Here is a 22145-nt window from a genome sequence, read left to right as displayed (position 1 = left end):
GAAAAAATGCTTATCACTACATTCCCTTCCATAGATGGTTTTAAAAATGTATTTTTTTTTTGAAGTAGTAATTTCAAAAAAAAAAAAAATCAGTTGAAGACAGAAAAAAGTTCATTATAACCAACTTCCTAACTTTTTTGGCTCACTATATCCATAAAAAATAACATTATCCGCATATAGCAAGGCACGGGAGCGAACATTTCGTTCACTATAGCGGGGCGGGGTTTGACTGTAATTCAAAAATTTGAATACTAACATTTTAAAATGTTTAATTAAATAAAAAATGATTAAATGAAATAAAAAATTATTATTGGTTTGAATGAAATTAACTTTGTATAAACAAATTTTATAATTGCGTGGGAGAAAAATTTTTCCAATTTCCTTAAAAAGTTCTCAAGATACGGCGAAATTCAAAAAATGTAAAATTAACATAAAGGGGTCCAAACTTTCAGGACCATATTTCCCAGATATCCCCTATATTTTGGGGACTAGAAATCATAATTCTTCAGAAAAAAAAGTATATTTGTTCAGAGTATATTTTTGTCTGTTTTCGTGATTTAAAATATCATACGCACTAGCTAATTAGAATATCTGAGGTTACCTCCCCATGTAAGATTGAGTCCTAGTACATGAAAATCTGATCATTAGGATCACAAGTCATTCAGGGTGATTTTCTTCTCCCCTTTTGCGCACTGTACAAACATACATGTTTTCTTTAATAGTTAAGCTAATAGTTATAAACTAAAATTTTATAACTAAAATCTAACAATTTATTGAGCTCAAAACAGTAATTTGAAAATGACACTTGCGTAACTGGCTTACAATACAGCTAACATGACTTAGTGCACAAAATATTATATAAATACGTAAAAACTCACTCTTACTCAGAGTTTATTCTATAACACAAGATATTATAAAGACATGTTTAATGTGCTTTGAAAGGAAGTTTTAAGTTCAAAAATGCAAAAAAATAAATAAATGGTTTTGCAGAGCTACAATTTTAATACAAATAATAATCTTTCTCATGAAGTATTTTAGCAAAATTAGCTCAAATAAGTCCGAAAAAGAAAAATTTGATTCCTTTTTTCTTTCAGATGCTAAATATCTTAGCACTAATTTTGGATTTACAACAATCATCAAGCTAAAGCACAGCCAAAAATCAAGCTCTCGTCTCAGCAAGCACGAGAGCTCATTCTCATTGTCTGTAAAAAAGTTTGTCCAGAGAACATTCCTGTGTTCGATTTCGTTACTTTAACCAGCAACAAAACATACTTAATACATGCCTAAGAAGGTACAAAATGGCGTAATCTTAATTACATATTTTGCTTATTTTACAGCGCCCTGATCACTATAGTTAAATTAACCAAATTATTGCCAAAGATTATTTATTACTAATCATTATTATTGCTACACAATCATTGATTTTATAAATGTTTAAATTATTTATTTTAATCTGTTTGTTAGGATTCATTTATTACAAATCTTTTTTATCCAATATTAAATATTAGTTGAAAACAATATTGCTTGGTTAATTCGAGCATAAAATGCAGATAATTAAAAATTTAATTTAATAATTTTATGTTTTACAATTTAATAATTTTAGTTTCTCTGAATAAAGGCTTTTTCTCTAGAATTTTTATATATAAAAAAAAATAAAATTAATCATGTTCTGTTGGATAATTAGTGAATTTGTCTTTAATAGAAAATTGTGTTTATTATATCTGTTTTATGTCATACATTTATTATGAAATACCAGGTTCACGAAAAGACAATATTTATGAACTCGTACTAAGGCAGTATATGGCTAAAAACAAAAACTTTTTGTTAATTTTCACTCATATGGTTGAAATCGAAATTTTAAAGATTGAGACTATTACAGCAGTAGAAATATTATATATATTAGTATAATTTTAAATAATTATATATTATTATTATTTTTAATGATTATAGCATAATTTATAACAGCTTCCTTCAAATGAAAAGCTTAATAAATCTGTAGCTGTGTTGTTTATCAAAAATAGTGATTTTCTTGCTTTATGAGAATACACATGTTATGTTTTCAATAGATTTAACTTATTTGTAGATAACTCTCACTTGAATTGACAAAAATGTAAAAAGGGAAGTTTAAAAATGTATTTAATACTAAAATACGAAGAAAAAATATACAAAGAAAAAATATATATTTGTATCATATTACTAAAAAGGTTTTTTAAGTAATGATACAATTTAACCATTATTATAACAAATAATAAAAAATCCATATTGTGGTCTTATACATGTTTTATTAATGTTTAGTTTTTACAATTTAAACACTTTTCTTTTTAATGAAGCTTTCAATGCAAAATATTGATAAAAAAATGGTACATATGTTCGTATCGTGGTTAATGAAGCCCAGCTTGCCACAGCAAAAAATATACACATGAAATTTTTTTTCTCAATTAAGTAGTTCTATGCACTGCTTCTTATCAATCATCATCAGGGTCAACATTTCCTGCCTCTCTAGCTTTAGGTCCTCCAGCAGGTTTCGACATAATAATCTAGAATGTTAAAAAAAATAATAATCAGGGCAAAAATTAAAATGAAGTTAAAAAAAAAAAAAAACTTTTAACTTTTCATTAAAAAAAAAAGAAGTTAATTTATTTTGAATTTTACTTCTTACACCTTGATGTAAGCAAAAAGTTGTAAGTATGCTTAAGAGGAAACACATTAACCAAAGTCCCCTTTCATTGTATATTATAAAATATAATTTAGTCCCATTCTAATGCTTAATACATTGTAAGTACCTAAATTTGGCTAATTATATAAAAAGAAAAGCAATCATAGTTAAATTACTTCATAACACTCATGTTAAAACATAACCAAACACATTTATTTTTTACATTTTAAAGTGTGCCCGAATTCAAATTATTACAAATTTACAGTATTCCGAGATTCGTAGTGGGCCAAGGAAAAACATCAAGGCAATATTGGTTTAAAAAATGAGAACATTTTTGGAACAGTATACACATTAGACTACTTACAAAAAGGGAAAACCAACAAATATATATACATATAAAACTAGCTAATTTGAGTATAAAAGCAAAATTTATTACAAAAGAATAAAATACTTTTATTTTCTGAATTGCTTTGTTAGAACTAAAAGTTTTAACAATTTCTAAAAATATTTTAATAATGGTGTAATGAACATTTTCATAATAGTTTTTGATCAACATCTAGAAAAATTTTACAGACTGTTGCATAGAAAAATAAACAGCATCAATTAATATTTCATTAAAATTTATAAATGATTTTAAGAGTTCCTTAAGTCGATAATTTTAAAGTAGGTTCTAACTCTTTTTAAAAAGGAAGTACAGAGAAAATGTGCTTAACATTTTGGTAAAAAGTAATTTAAGATGAGCTTTTAATTTTACATAATTAATGTTATGCCGATAGTAATCGAGCATTTTTAAAATAAAAGGAAAATAATCAATCATTGACAAACAAAATTAGACTCTATAAGATTTGTCACATCATTAGCTAAACAATAAATAAGCATATGACACCTGCATTCATCACCATTAAAATTTGATGCTGAAAGTTTTTTCTTATTTAATTGTTTATTAAATTCAGTAAGTTTGATACAATGAATCCTGTTGGAACAAAACTAGCAAACAGCCCACAAAATTTGAGCTGTTTAGTTTTCTGACTTTTNTGTTGCAAAGGAAGGGGCAAGATATCAGCTCCTAGGTTTTTTTTTCTTGCTTTAAAAGACCAAAAAAAAAATCGAGTTAAAGGGAGTAAAATTCGAGTAATCGAGAATAATTAACATGAAATTGAAGATAAAAGGGTCGGGACTTCATAAAAAAAACGAGTTATAGTAATATTCGAGTTATAGCGAATTGACTGTATATACATAAAACTAGCTTATTTAAGTATAAAAGGAAAATTTATCACAAAAGAATAAAATAATACTTTTATTTTCAGAATTGCTTTGTTAGAACTAAAAGTTTTAACAGTTTCTAAAAATATTTTAATAATGGTGTAATGAACTTTCTCATAATAGTTTTTGATTAATATCTAGAAAATTTTTAGACTGTTGCATAGAAGAATAAACAGCATCAATTAATCTTTCATAATATCAATATTTCATTAAAATTTATAAATGATTTTAGAGTTTCTTAAGCAGATAATTTTAAAGTAGGTTTTAACTCATTTTGAAAAGAAAGTACAGAGAATACGTGCTTTACATTTTGGTAAAAAGTAATTTAAGATGAGCTTTCAATTTTACATTTAGAAATTTTATATAATTAATGTATTTTTAAAATTCAATGAAAAAATATCAATAACTGACAAACAAAAAAATTCGACCCTACAAGATTTGTCCCATCATTAGCTAAACAATAAATAAGCATATGACACCTGCATTCATCACCATTAAAATTTGATGCTGAAAGTTTTTTCTTATTTAATTGTTTATTAAATTCAGTAAGTTTGATACAATGAATCCTGTTGGAACAAAACTAGCAAACAGCCCACAAAATTTGAGCTGTTTAGTTTTCTGACTTTTGCAAGCATTATCAATAAATATAAGGAAAAAAATGTCAAATTGAAAATCAAAATCTTTCGATTCTTTAAGTCAATTACTATTTACTTTTGAATTTGTAGAAAATTGGACATTCTCAATCCTTAAAAAATTATGATCATTAAGACCAAAAGGTCAAAACTTCAAAACAGACAAAGTTAAAAATTGTAATGGTAACTTACAAGATCAACTTTCAAAATTGTTGTTGCAACGTTTGCAGCATTTTTTATAGCCCAATGTTTGGTAATGTAAAGATCTAAAATTCCAGCCTCTTCAACATTGACCACATGTTGTTCACCCTACAACAAAAAACACAATTTAATATAGAGTGACAAAATATCATACATACAACAGTTCAAATATATGCAAAATTTCTAGGTTGCATGCATCAAGGGTGATAGCGGCACAAAGTGGAAAACCCAGAAAATCTTACGTGCAATAGTTCAATATGAAGCTGTCAATCTATGAGCCTTACAAGTACAACTTTTTGAACAAAGATTTATGATTAAATCACCCACCAAAGTAGAATATTACAACTTAATAGCAAGCAATTTAAGAAATAACTAAATTAGCTTTTACATCGATTATGATATTGGATTTTAAAATCATGTGAATATGAGTAGTGATATTGGCTTTTAAAAACACGTATATGCAAATTGGACAGATTGGTTTTTAAAATACAAATTATCATGTTCGAATTACAATGTGTAGCTACTGTTATACGAAATATTACATTTAAATTAAAAAAATAGAAGTTTCATCTAAAATCATGTGAATATGAATTGCATTATTAAAGGATGCTGTCACATTCAAAATAGCAAAAATCCGCCAAATCAAAACTGTGGAACAATTGGCGAATTTTTTTCATTTGGTGGAAGAATTGTGGGTATGTAAAAGTCTCGTTAATGAGATTCAGTAAAAGTTTCCAAACTTAAATCTCCGATTGAAGAGCTCCATGAAAATTACAAGTTTCTACTTCTCAAAAGTGTCCCGAAATATGCAGATTTCTACGAAATTTGAGGAAAAAATCACAAGCCTCGCTTCTAGTTATTAGACCGAAAAGGATGAAGTGAAAAACCCAGAATACAATCTCCTCTGATGTTATGCAAAGTAACAAATAAGATTTTTATACTTTGAGCTAAAATTTTAGATGCCAGCTACAATTAGGGCGCTGAGTGGAACACCGGAGGTTTGTAGGCATAATATTTATAAATAAAAAACACAAGGGAAACAAACCAATATATACACACTCTTAACTTTTTAAGAATATAAACAAAACTTGTAAATCAGTTCAGGCAAATTTAAAAGAAAATTTGATTAGAATTTTGAGAAGAAAAAACTTATAATGAAACATATTAGCTCGGTAACTAATTTTTCTAACAAAAACTAAGCAAAATTTGAAAAATACATACTTCAACATCAACACCAATACTTCTGTTTCCTTCCTGGTGAGCTGCATAAAGCTTGGAAATGACTTCGTTTGACTGTAAAAGAATAATAAAGTTAACCTTTTATGTATCTAATTACAAATATATATGAAGAAAGAAAGGATTCATACTTTTAATCCAGCATTATCAGCTAATGCTTTAGGCAAGGATTCCAGAGCTTCGGCAAATTTTTTGACAGAGTATTGTTCTAAACCAGGGAGAGTCTTAAGAAAAAAGATAAAAATTTATTATCAAAAGAATATTAATATTTAATTTATAATTTTCTTTTATAAAAATGAAAAACGCTTTTTTACCTCGCCGTACTTGGTTATTTGTTTCGCCAGTTCAATTTCCGTAGCCCCAGCACCAGGAACTAATTTACCATCCTATAGAAAGAATGATACGAACTCAAAAACATTTTTGATGCAACAAGTTTAAAAGCAAAGTTTTAAAATTCAGTACCAAAAAATACAAATTTTTTTACACGATGTTTAAATAGTAGTAATAACAAAAGCTGTTTCAATTAAAAAATTATATAAAAATCTGTGTTTTTAATATATTATTTTTATCTCTAAATATAATTTAAAAATCTAACAAATTAGTGATAAACCTTCAAATTTTTCCCAAACATTTTTTTTAATAGGTAAATATTATTTTAAAAATGCTATCACTTTTTAAACTTTAGTTATTTTTTTATTTCTGTATTTGGCAGATTGAGTTTTAAGAAAACGAACAGAACTTGCTTTGTACTACATAATATAAACAAAAAATACCTATGTATTTGTGTGCAGGCATGTAACTAACGTTCGGTCAAATATTCGGCAAAGCATTGTTTTAAAATTTTTTTTCTTTCGACCAAGTTTCTTAGGGGGAAATTTTAATAGATTTAATACAAAAATAATCTAAAATCATATTTCTTACTGTGCATTATTAGAAATAGTTTTTACACATATTTGTTAAGTTCCAAAACTCGCTAATTTATATTCTGAAAGTCACGGAAAAGCGAAATTTGAAGAATTGACACTAAATTACCTAATACTGAACCATGAGTTTTGTAATGCAGATTTTTCTTTCTTTTAATTATAACCAGGCATGTCAGTTTCGTTTTTTCAACACTTTATGATTTAAAAATCGAGATTCAATCTAGTTTGTTTTTCTGTTTTAACTACAGCGGAGCATGTTAAGGGAGCATTTCTAATATACTTTAATCTCTTATCATAACCTTTTTTTTGTACAATAAGACAGAAAACTTATTCCATAGAATACTGCGATTCTCAACGTTAAAGTTATAATTCAGAACTAAAATTTTTTTTCCTGTTTCTCTTTTGATTTCTAATGAATGCTATTCATATATGGTCACTTTTTAAAAAATACGGCAATGTAAAAAAGATTTTTGTTTTGGTTCCTATCTAGCCTTTTCTTTTTCAAAACATTTATGTTTTTATAATGACATGGCAATTAAGAGGGTTTCCTTTAGACTTTAATCCTCACTTTTTCTCTCTTGAAAATACAGGAATTGGAAAACTAAAATGCTTTGCTATTGTTTATTATTTTTTTTAATAGGCATTTTTAAGATAGTATTGCATTTTCAAAAGCATTTCTAATAGACATTATCTCTTTTAATGTTTAATGAAAAGATTTTTTTTCTGGAAAATAATTTTAACATTCAAATTTTGTTTTAAGAATTAAAGTGGATATTTTTCTCCCTACTTCTTTCTTCTTTTTTTTTATTTTTACAACTGTAAATCAGTTGTTTGTATCTTAAATATCTATTAAAGTTCCTAATTCTATTAAAGTTTTCTTCTCTTGAAAACACATAAATTTTTCGCTTCTTTTAAGAGCATGTTTTTTTCCCCAATTTCAGATGTAATTAAAAAAAAATTGTATGCAAGTTGTGCAAAAGAATGAACAGCAATAATAATGTATATGTAATCAACATACAATACAAACCAGATGCAGGACAATAAAATTAACAGACTTTAACAACTAACCTGTGATAGAGCTTTAAAATTATTGACACCATCGTCAATGGCACGACTCACTTCATCCATTAGACTTTCAGTAGATCCTCTAATGACAATTGTTGATATTCGGGATTGTTTATTATCTGCAATAAAATTTTTTTGTTTTGTTTAATATTTAAATTTTATTCCAATAATTGTTACAACATACAAATATAATACAACACTAGAGAAAAAAAATGAAGATTTGTTCAAGATTTATTAAGATAAATAAAAAATAAAGAAACATTGAAGTTACATAAAATTCTTTAGTACTTATGTTCTTTATTTTTTTCTTAAAAGGAGAGAGACAATTACAAGCAAATAGTAAACAAGATACAGTATTAAAAATCTTGAAGAACAATACCTTGCTTAAATATGACAACACTGGTGTCACCAATTTCAGCCACATACACTTGATTACAAAAACCTGTTTCTTCTTTTGTGGGAGTTACCTTTATAAAATAAAATATTCAGAAATGGAATATTCGTCAAAAAAAAATAATATTTAAAATGCGATAAAAAATATTGAAATATAATAAACTTAATAATCAATAAAGAAATTATATAAAATAATTATTGTTACCTACTGGTTTCAATTTCCACAAGTCAAAATAAATTGCATACATAAATAATATAACTCAAGTAACAAAACTTAAGTTTGAGTGCCATCATAACTGTTCTAAAAACATATCTAAAAGCCTATCCAAAATAAAAATACATACAGGGTATCTGCTACATTTTGGATTTTCAAATTCGTAAGTTTTCAAGATTTTCCATGACTAATTCCAAGAATTTTTCACAATTTAAAGAAGTTACTATTTTCTCCGACAAAAACGTAACAATAGATTTAAAAAAGCATTATAATAACATTCATTGAAATGATAATTATAACCAAAACTGTTATACTCTGCATCTTCATATTTATAGATTTTAAATTTAAAAAACAGAGTAAAAAAAGAGTTGAAGCAATAAAATAGCTGAAATAAAAATACAAAAGCAATTTTTTTTTTTCTCTGCAGAATTACATTTTAAAGATACTTTTCTTGTTCATCAGAAAGGAAAGAAATACTCCTTATTTGTCTGTTCTCATTTCGAAATAAAAAATAAATAAATAAAAATTCTTAAATCACAGAAGTTTAAATGATAATTCACTCTAGAAATGTTTCTTTCATTTTTTGAAAGAACACCATAATTTTTAAAGAACATAATAAAAACATTTTATATTCTAATAAAATATGACTGCCAGTAGTGATTTTTTAAGGAATTCAGATATTTAGAACACTATGAAATTGAGGTGGGGATTCAATTTAAAAAATAAGATTTTTTGGCAACCTAAATCCATGACTTTCCATGATTTCTTTTAAAAAAATAGTAAAAATCATGACATTTCACGACAAATTTTGTTCAATACTGAAATTCATGACTTTCCATGTGCACAGATAACATGTACTTACCATTTTAGGTAAGGCAATAGCTCCAACAGTTTTACACAAACGCCTGACATCGAATTTGGAAGGGAGACGAACTGCCATCACTTTGTATTTATTGAGATAGTGAAGAGCCATATCACCAAACTTTCCACCAGACACTACTACATTAATACCAGCATCAACAATTTCCTTTACTTGCTATAAAGATAATGAAAAAGTAATTAATTATTATCGTGTTATTTACATTTGGGTGTACAAATACAGTAACTGTAATATGAATTACACAATTCGCATACTAAAATGAATTAATACAGATTATGAATTACGATAAAAAGTTTTTCTGTTAATAAATATAAAGAAATGATTTAGTTGAATATTACAAGTGTTTGATAAAAGAATGGCAAAAAACAGACATATTTTTAATCTTATAGAACTGAGTAGAGTACCCTAAATATGATCTTTAAATACTTGAAGAGAGACATGTTATAAGTTTTTTTTTTTTGGGCATGAAATAAATTTTTTTTATCAATCTACTAATTTGAATAAAAATCATTTTTTTCCTCTTTAAAAAAAAAAAAATTTTCACATTACATGTATAATATTGTAGTAATGAATTTGGTAAAATTATGAGAAAATCATTGATGAGTCTAAATTTTGGTTAAAATTAATATATTTAATTTAGATTTAGTCTCAACATTTATTCAACAAAAATTTTAAATATTTTAACATTTAATTTTTGCAGCAAAACAAAAAAGAAAACGAATTATGTTCTTATTTACGAATATAATAACACTCAATTTAAAATTGTTCAAAGATCTAAATGTATTAGCAATATGAAGACAACAGTAAGTTCGATATTTGTTGTAACAAAATTTTTCTCAGATCTTCAGTAATAAAAATATATTAAGCACAAACCTGTTCTAATAATTGTTCTTCTCCTCTACTATAGTTCAATAGCTCGTTAGCTGATTTAATCAATACTGTGCCCTAATAAAATAAAATAATGAATAAATTATTTTGTAATATGAAGTTTTGCTATATTTATTTATTTTTTTAATCTCAATATGAAAAATCATTGAACATTTTACAAAAAAAAAATCTATATATATTTGAGAAGAATACATACATACTAGATTATAAGCAGGAAAAATGAAGATAAAGAAATAGTATAATCCGGCAGATTTGAAAATATCGTTTTGTGCAAATTAAAAATAAGCATCTTTAAAAATTATTTTGTACCATGCTTTAGTATCCTTTTCTAATTAGCGATCAGTCATATCGAGAAAACATTTTTTTTACAGCAAAAATGCTAAGATTCTTTTTTATGAGATAACCGAAAGGCTGAAAAAAGACTAAGTCTGAATCGAGAGTAATCAGTGGACTGTCTCAAAATGAAGTCTTAATTGTTAATGATTACCAAGGGTTTTAACAAATTAAACAATCGTTAGAAGGATTGACTGCAGAAATATCTCATATTTTACCACTTCATATTTACAGATATTGAAAACTTTTAGTGAAAACGAGGAATTAAACAAAAACTATGCAAAATTAAAAGCACTAAGGATAAACAAATGTTGTCTTTCCAACAGATGAAAGTGTGCATCCCAGCTTTTCCTCTTAAAAAATATACACAAGATCGTCCTAAAAATTACAACAGCATAAGAAAATGCCTGTAAAAGAATTCAAAATAACACACCATGTTGAATCCTTTAAAAAATTTTAATAATCACAAATGAATTCAGGCAAAAAAATAAGGTTACTTAGAACAGACAATAAACTTAAACATATTTTCTAGAACAGGGGCCGAAATAAAATACTCACAGCAGTAATTGACTTTTATATCAGATATATTTAGGAGTTCAGCTAGTGCAGGGTCAGATACTTTTAAAGGAAAAAAAAAAAGTGTCTTTTTTCAGTAGCCTATGTGTGAGACACTGTAGTAGTTTACACAAACTTAGGGTCAAGTGCCGGTTACTAACTTATGATTAAAAGGGGCGTGAAAAAAAGGAGAAAACGATTCTAAAAAAAGATTGCCTCAATTAAAAAACTTTCAGCAATAATTCATTCTACTGTGGAAAATAAAGACATGGCTCTGTTTTTAACGCTAGCTCTTTATCTTCTGGTCACTTTTTCTTTCTTGAAAATNTTATATCAGATATATTTAGGAGTTCAGCTAGTGCAGGGTCAGATACTTTTATAGAAAAAAAAAAAAAAAAAAAAAAAAGTCTTTTTTTAGTAGCCTACGTGTGAGACACTGTAGTAGTTTACAAACTTAGGGTCAAGTGCCGGTTACTAACTTATGATTAAAAAGGGCGTGAAAAAAAGGAGAAAACGATTCTAAAAAAAGATTGCCTCAATTAAAAAATTTTCAGCAATAATTCATTCTACTGTGGAAAATAAAGACATGTCTCTGTTTTTAACGCTAGCTCTTTATCTTCTGGAAAATGTTTTAGATTTATCTTTTGAAACTGCAAGTTTTGACATTGAGAAGACTAGTTTTTCTTAACTCATTTCTAGTGAAAGTAATTTTTAAAAAAATCAGATACAGAAAATTCTGTGTTGGACAATTACAAACTTTAAATTTTAATAACAATATTTAAGTTAAATTACTAGCAATTCCTACTTCTTGCTAGCAATTCGACAACAAAATTTTGGATGTATTCAGTTTAATAAACTTAGGATTTCTCCATTCAGAAAATTTTTATATTTCTCTATTGCATTTCATTAGATTATCATGAAAAACTTAACGCTTTGAAGTTTCAATTAAATTAGAACTGTATACATTAGTATACAGTTTTAATTTCATTATAATACGTTTTTTTTTTAAATTTATTTATTTTTACTTAGACTAATAGCCATATAGAATTATAAAGTTTTTAATACATAATAACACAATAGATTTAAGATGATAAGCAAGCAATTTCTTAAGATTTTCAAAGCTATAATGTAGAAGATAGTTACCTTTGTTTCAGTCTGTGCGAAATCAAAAGGACAAGTGTAAACAGCTACTTTTGCATCAGTAATTTTCTGAATGTCTCCTTCAACCAATCTTTTAAAAACCATGCCTTCAACAATGGTAGAAGAATCGATTCCACATCCCTTAAATAAGTAACTAAATGTAAGAAATTTATAGCAAGCTATTTGGTTAGAGTCAATAATGTATTACACCATCACTCCAAAACATTAATATTATTAAGTTATTAAAAAATTTTGTGTTAAGGGGAAAAAAAAAAAATACTTGAAACCAGCTACCCTGAACTAATGATTTTATTTCTCGACCACTTTAGGTAACGACTGACATTTTTTATGAAATAATTTTAGATACTAAATTTCAACTAATTTGTTAACAATTAACACGTCTTCATTAACATGAGAGTGCATTATTTTTCTTTTAATCAGTGCAACTAGTCTGGAAAAAAAATCATACTTATTATGATTTTAATTGAAAGTAAGCATGGATTTTATAGAACACTGAATTGAAAGTGGTTTCACAGTAGACAGAATTTTTACTTCAAATGTGACATAGAATATTAAGATACTATGACTATAAGTCATAGCTTTATACTGAATTTTTATTCTAACAGAGCTGTTTGTGCTTTGAACTGGAAGATTTTAGATTTTGCTTCTTCTTGGAAGAAATAAAGAGCCTTGGCAACCAAGACTTAAGTTTAAACGTATAGTAGACTGTTTCTTTTATTTAAACTTAATCCTCGTCAAGTCTTGGTAATCACAGCAATAACTGTCGATAAAAGGATATAAAAAATGCAGATTTATAATGGTATTAGCATATATTAAGTGTGTCAAAAAGTTTTTTTAATTCGAGGTTTGTGTGTCGAAAGTAATAACAAAATTTCATTATTTTTTTCTACATGTAATAAAATTAAACAGTTTGTTCTATTATATGTAGAGGTCAAGTAAAAAAAACTATGATTTACAGAATTTGTGTTTTAAATTGTATAGGTGCAACAAATACTTGTAGCCAAGTTCAACCCGGTGTCTCTTAAATACAATAATAAAATATTTATACAAGGAAAGTTGAAACAATTAATCAGTTTAATCTTACTTGTCATATTTTAAATTAAAAATAGACTATGATTTGTTATAAATATAAGTACTTATCACTTACCAGAATTTTAGTAACTCTAACATTATCAACATTGAAATCTGATTTCGGCGGTTTGACCAAGACTAAAAATTATAAACAAGATAACAATTAAGTACATATCATCCTTGTATTTATCTAATATAATTAAATTACTATGAAATATTTCTAAATGATAAATAACTTACTGCAAGCTTTAGCGATGAGTCTAGCTAAGAAATCCTCATTGCCATAAGCTTTGCTCATTAATGATGCTCTTATACCTTTCACTGCATCATCTTCATTAGAACAATCTTTTACTTCTGTGCACATAAGATCTAAACAAAATGTCATAAGCAATTTTAAATAGGCAAGAAACAGCAAAACAAAGAATGCATTTAAAAAATGATTAAGAAAAGGTGCAACCTATCAAGGGTGGTTTTTGTTTAATTTCAGTATCATGGAATATGAAAAGAATCAAATTTAACATATTTTTTTTTCAGGTCTTAACAAGAGAATGGATGCATCTCTAAATAGATCATACAGAAGTATAAAAATTGAAAATTAGTTTTTATTTCCATTTCCTTAATTTTAGAATTCTTTACACTTTTGACGCTGAACGTTTATTATTAATTGTGCATATATTATAGAAGCATAACTGTCACACACTTTCATTGAATTATGGAAATCTTACCTCTTTTTAAAAAATTACAATAACAATCAATGTTAAGTTTATTTAAAAGAGAGAAAGCACAAAAATAAATTTGCATGAAATTAACATTAAAACATTAAAGTAAAAACATAAGATGGTGATAGATCGGAATTAAAATCACTGATACTTACTGGGCAATATCTCAAGAGTTTTATCTGCTGCTAGTTCATACCCTTTAATGATTTCAGAAGGAGCTAATCCCTATATATGGAAATAATCAAAATAATAATATTAGCAAAGGTGACCTAACGGTGCAGAAGATGGTATATAAAAGTATTTAAACCAGAGTAGAGGGAAAATTTCCCCAGAAATGTGGGTGTTGCGAAAAAAAAAAAAACCCTACCTACTTCTCTTCAAAAGAAATTCACTTAGACATCTAATAAGAATTTAAATACACTTTATTATCAAGTTTTAAAACTTTTTTTCTTCTTCATAAAATTGATATTGAAAACATTGTGTTTCTGATTAAAAGATAATTAAACATTTGTTTTCATTCCTNTACTTTTTACAAACACTACGCACCCTGTATCAAGTTTTAAAACTTTTTTTCTTCTTCATAAAATTGATATTGAAAACATTGTGTTTCTGATTAAAAGATAATTAAACATTTGTTTTCATTCCCTCTCAACAATTCAAGAACATAATATTTTCCTTAGACCAGTTCAGCCAGTTAAATTATAAATGCAATTAGCTGAAATAATGTTTTTTTTTTTCTAGATGCTTCCTCTCAGAAAAGGGCACTCACTTAACAGAAATTTTTTTTTATCAAAATGAGTAAATTCATGTAATAACTGAATTTGATCCTCAAGAATTTTTAAGTTGTCTTATACTATTTAATGTGTATATTTCAAAAAAGTAATTTTCCCTCACCTAAATAGGAGAAAAATTTGTACAGTACAGAACCCGTTATCCGGAAATCAGAAAACCGGAAAACCAGAACGAAATTCAATAAATTTTCCCGCCATTTAAAAAAAAAAAAAAATTTTTTTTTCCTCATAAGATTTTAGGATTTTTCTTTCTTTTTTGAAAAATGCTCACCTTACCATCATTTTGGAAATAATCGTTATTGTATTACTTCAGCGATTTTTCTTGTTTTTAAGATTATTTCCAAATTTTTTTTATTTTAGTTGGGTTTAACAATAAAAAAACGGCTTTTTGTAGCGATTCCGAAAACCGGAAAAACCAGTTATCCGGAATAGCGATGGTCCCTATCGTTCCGGATATCGGTTCCCTACTGTAGTTCAAAAAAATAATTAAAGGCATTTATTTAAAAAATAATTTTAAAATTTAAAGTCACTTAGAAATGTATTGATATACCCATTGAAAAAAAGAGAAACTTAAACCTATTAACACAGATAATTTTTGCGTGTAATTATTATTTTAGGAGTTAATTTTTCTTAAAATTGGAATATAAATAAAAAGGCAGTGTTTTAAGGGCTGAAGGCTCTTTTTCTCAAAAAGGGTGCATTCATGGGGATCAAAGGAGAGGTAGAGCGGTGCGCCCTTCCAAAAACACTTAGGGAAGAAACAGGTATATATTTTAATAAATAGTTTTTTTTTAAAAGAGAAAACCAGTAATTTTTTTGGCCAAATTGCTACATAAAATTATAGATATTTGGTAAAGAGATATACATATTTGATATTCTCATTTATACAATCATTCAAACTTTTGATTTAACTGAGGATAAAACTTAAGGTCTCACAGGCGCAGAGCCTGACCAAGGCAGGGGCATAGAGGGCAGCTGCCCCGTGCCCCGTAACCGAATAGAGAGTTTTTATTACATTTCCTTCCTTAATGAACTTTTTTAAAAATAAAAAAAAATCAGTACAGTGTAAAATCCGTCAGTTTTATGTTAGCGTCTTCATTAATCTATCGTATGAAAACTATCTATGCTTCATAAATCTATGGCTCTCTAGGGTGGAATTCAGCTTAAATTTCACAACTATGATGAACAAATTTGGCTAATCAAAAGCCTAAATTTTGACATTTCGCAAAATGCGATATGCTTACAAAAATACATGCTTCTGATAAGCTTAATTGAGGCATCGTAATTGCGAAATTTTTGCTGAATTTCGCTCTAATGTCAGTAAGGATATGAATTTTTTACAGCCAGATGAGAAAGTTAACAATCAGAAAACTGCATTTGGCATGATGGACATAGAATTGCAAGAAAATCAATAAAAAGGTCAGAATGATATTTCGTCTGACAATTGGAGGGGGTGGATTTTGACGAATTGCAAGAAAAATGACAAGAACCTAAAATGCTATTTTAGGTTCTTGTCATTTTTAATGAGGTGAAAAATTTAAATATCTCTATAAAGTTACGTTCTTCTTTACTGAAATAGTGAAGAAGAGGGGGCCCCAATTAGGCTAAATCGGTCCCTGCACAGGCTATAAGTACACTATCAATAGAGCTCTGACTACTATTTACATTGTGAGATTAAATTTGGATTAGCCAAGTCAAAACCCAGATTTTAGCATAAAATTATGCTGTAAATATGGTTGAAACTTACCATACGCAGAAGCTCTTCAGCATTTTTAAGTAGAGCCCCAGTCAAAATAATTACTAAACTTGTTCCGTCTCCAACTTCTCTTTCTTGCATGTCTGATGCATGGACTACCAACTTTGCAGCAGGATGCTGAATCTAGAATTTGATAAGAAACATTAAAACTAAGTAATAAAACTAATAATAATAAAAAATACAATGCTTAAAATAACTTTAGACTGCAAATATGTGTCCAACAGTACCACTTAATGCATAAAATTGCAGCTAATTTCACAGCATTTATATTTAATACAACTGTTTATCCTATAGTTTTTTGTTGTTTTCTGCATTAAACCCATATTATTAATAGATGAAACTTCAATATTTTAGAAAAGAAAATTTAAATAAATACAGCAATATACTCTAAATGAGATTAATATTCATAGCAGCTAACATATGAAATTTTGGTACAATGTCTTTTTTTTAAAATGGTAGTAAAATAACAAACATGGTACAGAAGTAACAATTAAAACAATAGTACCAAGTTCCATATGCATGTTTTCATTTTCCAAAAGACTAAAATAAATGAAGAAATTAAGTCTGTTATGTTAAAAAAAAGTATTAATAAAAAAAATATTTCTTCTTGCCTCTTTTCCCATAGCTAAACATTTAGTTGCAGGAATGGAACAGCCTATTTCAAAATTTCATTTACTATCATCAATGTAACTAGATCATTATTAATATAAACACGTCATCATCAATATTACGTATATAACCTCAACAATCACAACATGTTCTATATGGTTTGTGGGACCTGTTTGCTCTTTGGATGAAAAATTTCCATCTGACATGTCTTTTGATCTTGATTACATGACCTAATATATTAATTACAAAACAATTTGAGCTGATTTTCTTTTAAAAACACAACACTGCTTTCTGATCTGCAGTTTTATTTCCACATGGTTTTCCAAATTGTGATAGTCTCAAATTATTTATCATAGACAGCATATTACATGCTTACGTAGGAAACATTACACATAGAAAACTTTTAATAGCATCTATTAGTTATTAATAATGAAAACATTCTAAAAACTGTTCGAGGCTTGCTAACGCTTTTAAACATAAAAATATATGATAGTTTGTTATTTTTACTGATGATTGATAATATTTTTACTTTATATTGAGTTAGAGCTCCTACTTAATTTCAGAAGAATTATTGCCTGATTTCAGGAACATTTCAATGTTAATCCAGACCAAATTTTATCTTGACTCTGCAATTTTTCTTTGGAAAACTCTGATCTTCTAAATTTTTCTTTTAAAATTTGTAATGTCAAATATTAGATTTTGTTAGAAAAAAAAATCATTGAATGAGGATGGAAATGGAATTTTTACAATTAATTGTTATAGATGAAAGAATTATTTGAATTTAATTAATTTAAATCTGAATACCGTTACTGACAATTCTAGGACTATAGGGGAAAGATTAAGAATTTTTCAGCTTCTTGAAAATAAAAAATCCAACTTTCCTTGCTTTTTAGAGTCAAAATAAAATTCCATGACCAATGGGAGTATATGTTTTTGCACTAGATTAGTAAATCTAGTGTGTTTTTGTATTCTCTATAATGAGTCATAAGAATTAAATAATTTTTTTGTATTTATATTAATTTGCAACCTCTAATATTTTATAGCTTTTTTTAATGGTTTGAAAAATTATGTTATAATCTTTGGAAAAATTCTACTTTGCACAAAAAGGAATGGATATTCCCAGTCTAATTTATGATATATTTAAAAAAATCTGTTTAAAAAAACTTAACACTGAACATGTATAATTTTTTTAATAAACCTATTAAAATTTTTATTTTACTTATGTTCACATTTTTAATAATTTAATTGTGCTTAACATTTTTAATTATTTTATCTGTTTCAATTTACATGAATAGCTGCAACAACATTTCTGTCTCTTAACTAATTTTAATTAACAAACTAATTAATATCAACTAATTTAATTAATTACAAATAAATGAAATGATAAATTTGACAAAAAGCAAGTTAAAAGTTGAATTATTAAGATTAATGGGGAAGGCCATAATTGTAAAATCTTTTGAAACCACACAGTGATACAAAACTTAGAATCTATCTCTAATTTTTTTAAATTTTACCTAGCTTTAAACTAAAAATCGATAATGGTACAGTAGGGAACCGATTATCCGGAACGGTCGGGACCATCGCTATTCCGGATAACTGATTTTTCCGGTTTTCTGAATCGCTACAAAAAACCGTTTTTTTTATTGTTAAACCCAACTTAAAAAAAAAAGTATTTGAAAATAATCTTAAAAAGAAGAAAAAACGATTAAGTAATACACTAATGATTATTTCCAAAATGATGGTAAGGTAAAAATCTTTCAAAAAGAAAGAAAAATCCTGAAATCTTATGAGGAAAAAAAATCTTTTTTTTAAAAAAAATGGCGAGAAAATGTATAAAATTTCGTTCCGGTTTTTTGGTTTTCCGGTTTTCTGATTTCCTCATAACGGGTCCTGTACTGTATATCAATTCGACTATTTTCTATTTAAACTAGGCTTTTTATGTATTTATTAAACAAAAAACATATGCCCATTCAGTTTCAATGGAAAACATGTTAGAGTTTGATTCTATCCTACTGTTGGGGGAGGTTTTGCTGGTAACATAGGAGTAACCTTATTTATAACATTGTTTTGTTAGAGTCTCACTTTACCATCAATAGTATCTACATATTAACTGAACTTATTATTCATTTAAAATATTAATTTTTTATTATCAAATTATCAAGCAAGATGAAAGGCACAGGGAAAGAAGAAAAAAAACATTCAATAAATATTTAAATAAAGATTTTTTGAATTTTAGGAAAAATGTTTTAAAATAGGCAAAAACTAGAATAATACTTGATTGAATCAAGGAATATAGCTAAATCCAATAGAATTGACAGCTATGAATAGATAATAACAGAAAAAATACACTTAGAATTTAGATATTAGTGCTATTGTTAAATCTGAATATCATGCAAATAAAATGTAATTAAATTTATCCAAGAATTTTTTTTTCAACAATAAAGAATACTAAATTTAAAGTGTATAAAATTTTTCAACCTACTTCTAATTCATTCATTATTACAGCAGCATCACTAGTAACAAACATTTTTTCAAGGTGATTTATGATGAGTTTATTCATACCTAAAATATTAAAAAAAAAAAAAAAGAAGTTTTATACAATACTTTTGAACTGAGTAAAACTAATTTTATTTTGTAGTTCTGGCTAAATAAAATTTAAAAAAAAAACTCAAAATTAATAACTAATTACTGTTTAATGTATTGAAAATAAATTCCTGGATTATGATGCGGTGAAAATTAATTTTCAAAAGTAAAAAATATTTTTACTTTCTTATTATATTTAATACACAAATATTCAATGTGCACAAAAAAAAAGTTTGAAAAGATCCAACCTTTAGTACTAAATTTGTATTTCTAAAATCAGATTTCTTTTAAAAATAAATATAATGAAAAAATTGAGAAAATTTTAAATTTTATAAAAACCAACCAACAACTAAATATACCAAAAAAAAAAAATTAATAATAAATAAATTCATGAACAGATTATGAATTAGATTATAGATAATTTACCATAGGGACCATAAGTTGTTTTTAAAGTATCTGCCAGCTGGACACAAGCTTCTATGTTACGACAAATTGCTTCTTCTACTCCTTGAAAATACTGGAAAAAAAAAGAACAGGACAGGTAAGTTTCAACAAAATCAAATCTGGCACTATCAAATTACAACTGACACTTGTAGTTCAAACCGACATTGTTCTAAAATGCAACTTTAAGGATCAAAATCCCACTATTCTAAATTACCTGTTTTACCTTACAGGAAAAAAGTGACAGTAAAAGAAATAAAAGTCTATAAGAAACGCTATGTTATAATGTTGTGCTATAATTAGAACAGAAAAACAAAACAAAGTAAAAGAAATTCTCAATTCTAGAAAAAAAGAAATAATGATGAAATAAATTTGCTTGAATATAATTAAAGAAAAAAAAATCTGCAAACTAAAGATTCAGTATAGGGTTATCCAGTTCCAATCTTTCCAAATTTAGTTTTCCCACAAGTCTATCACTACATACATTAACAAGTTTTAGAATTTAACAAATATGAGTACAAAATATTTCTAATGTGTTGTAAAAAATAAGATTACAAATTATTCTTTGTTAAATCTATTCAAATCCCCCCCCCCAAAAAAAAACTGTCTAAAAATATCTTCCAAAAATTACTTTGCCGAATAATCGGAAAAAGGTCGAATACTGAATAGTGGCTGGACATTTGTTACATCTGTAATATGCAATACTGCTGTATTAGTTGATTGGTTAGCTTTATGAGCAACACACCTTTTCTAACAACACTGCTGTCAGACTGACTATTCAGTTTGCTTCGCACTTAAGATTTTGCACTGCACACTTACCTTGTTTACAACACTTTTACCATGCCATGTGATGTAAAATATTTCTAAATGAATTTCCTTTTTTATATTTGATGGATAAAATAATTCAATTACAGTGAAACCTCCGTTAAGCGGACATTCATAAGACCAAAAAATTTGTCCGTTTATGAGAGTTGTCCGTTTACGGGAAGGGTACCCTAATAAAGAAATTTAACACCGTAAATTGTTTTTAGAATATTCTCAAAGATGTAGAAATAATTAAATATTATCTACAAGGATACTGTAAATATCTACAAGAATATTTATTTAAACAATAAGAAAGATAAAAAAGAATATATAAAGAAGTTTAATATAAATACATAATTCTGGATGTAGCTACAGATAAATAAATATAATTTTCCTATTAGCATAGATACTCAACAGGGGTCTGTCCAGGCAGAATTTACTACCGTTTAGCGGTACCTTCACAAATTCAACTTTAGGAAAAACGGTAGTTTCACAAATCCAATTTTAGGAAGATTGGTAGTTTCACAAAATACTTTATCTTAAAATTTTATTTTTGTATCCTTTAAAAAACGATAAATCCATATTTTTACAATATTTTTGTGCGATTTTTAAACACAATTTTTTATTTTTCACAAATTATGTCTAAATTTTCACAAAATAGGTACCTTTCAGAAAAACCAGACAGACCTCTGCTCAAGTTAGGCATATGATACCAAATAGGAGCGTACTATCCTCAGTCCATTTCAATTATTAGGTTTACATCCCCTTACTTATCATTTGATACGGAACATGGTTAATACCCCTTTGGAAAATAAACCTCCCATGATTCACAGAAAAAAAAGTAATGCATACCTGTAAGTCATGAGGACCTATGGAGATGATTATTCACAATTGATCAGCTATCAAGTGTCTGAATAAATGTTTCATTTATATAAACACCTCAAAGATTATACTTCTGTTCTCTTTTTTTT

At 26.8% G+C, this 22145-nt stretch overlaps 1 protein-coding gene across 1 annotated transcript; it reads right to left on the bottom strand.

The window, feature by feature from the left end:
• Positions 1–2262: 2262 nt before the first annotated feature.
• Positions 2263–20446, bottom strand: LOC107446640 (chaperonin containing TCP1 subunit 8; the record flags this gene model as incomplete). Its single annotated transcript, XM_043039353.2, is given in 16 exon segments — positions 2263–2537; positions 4744–4860; positions 5974–6045; positions 6120–6212; positions 6303–6374; positions 7980–8095; positions 8356–8443; positions 9446–9619; positions 10337–10408; positions 12383–12520; positions 13548–13609; positions 13712–13840; positions 14346–14415; positions 16729–16860; positions 19829–19908; positions 20356–20446. Coding segments are annotated over 16 exon segments (1578 nt in total), but the record flags the coding sequence as incomplete, so codon positions are not given.
• Between the last annotated feature and the right edge of the window lie 1699 nt (positions 20447–22145).

Source organism: Parasteatoda tepidariorum, chromosome 7, assembly GCF_043381705.1.
Source record: "Parasteatoda tepidariorum isolate YZ-2023 chromosome 7, CAS_Ptep_4.0, whole genome shotgun sequence".
Lineage (NCBI taxonomy): Eukaryota > Metazoa > Arthropoda > Arachnida > Araneae > Theridiidae > Parasteatoda > Parasteatoda tepidariorum.
This window is presented reverse-complemented; position numbering and strand designations above follow the sequence as displayed.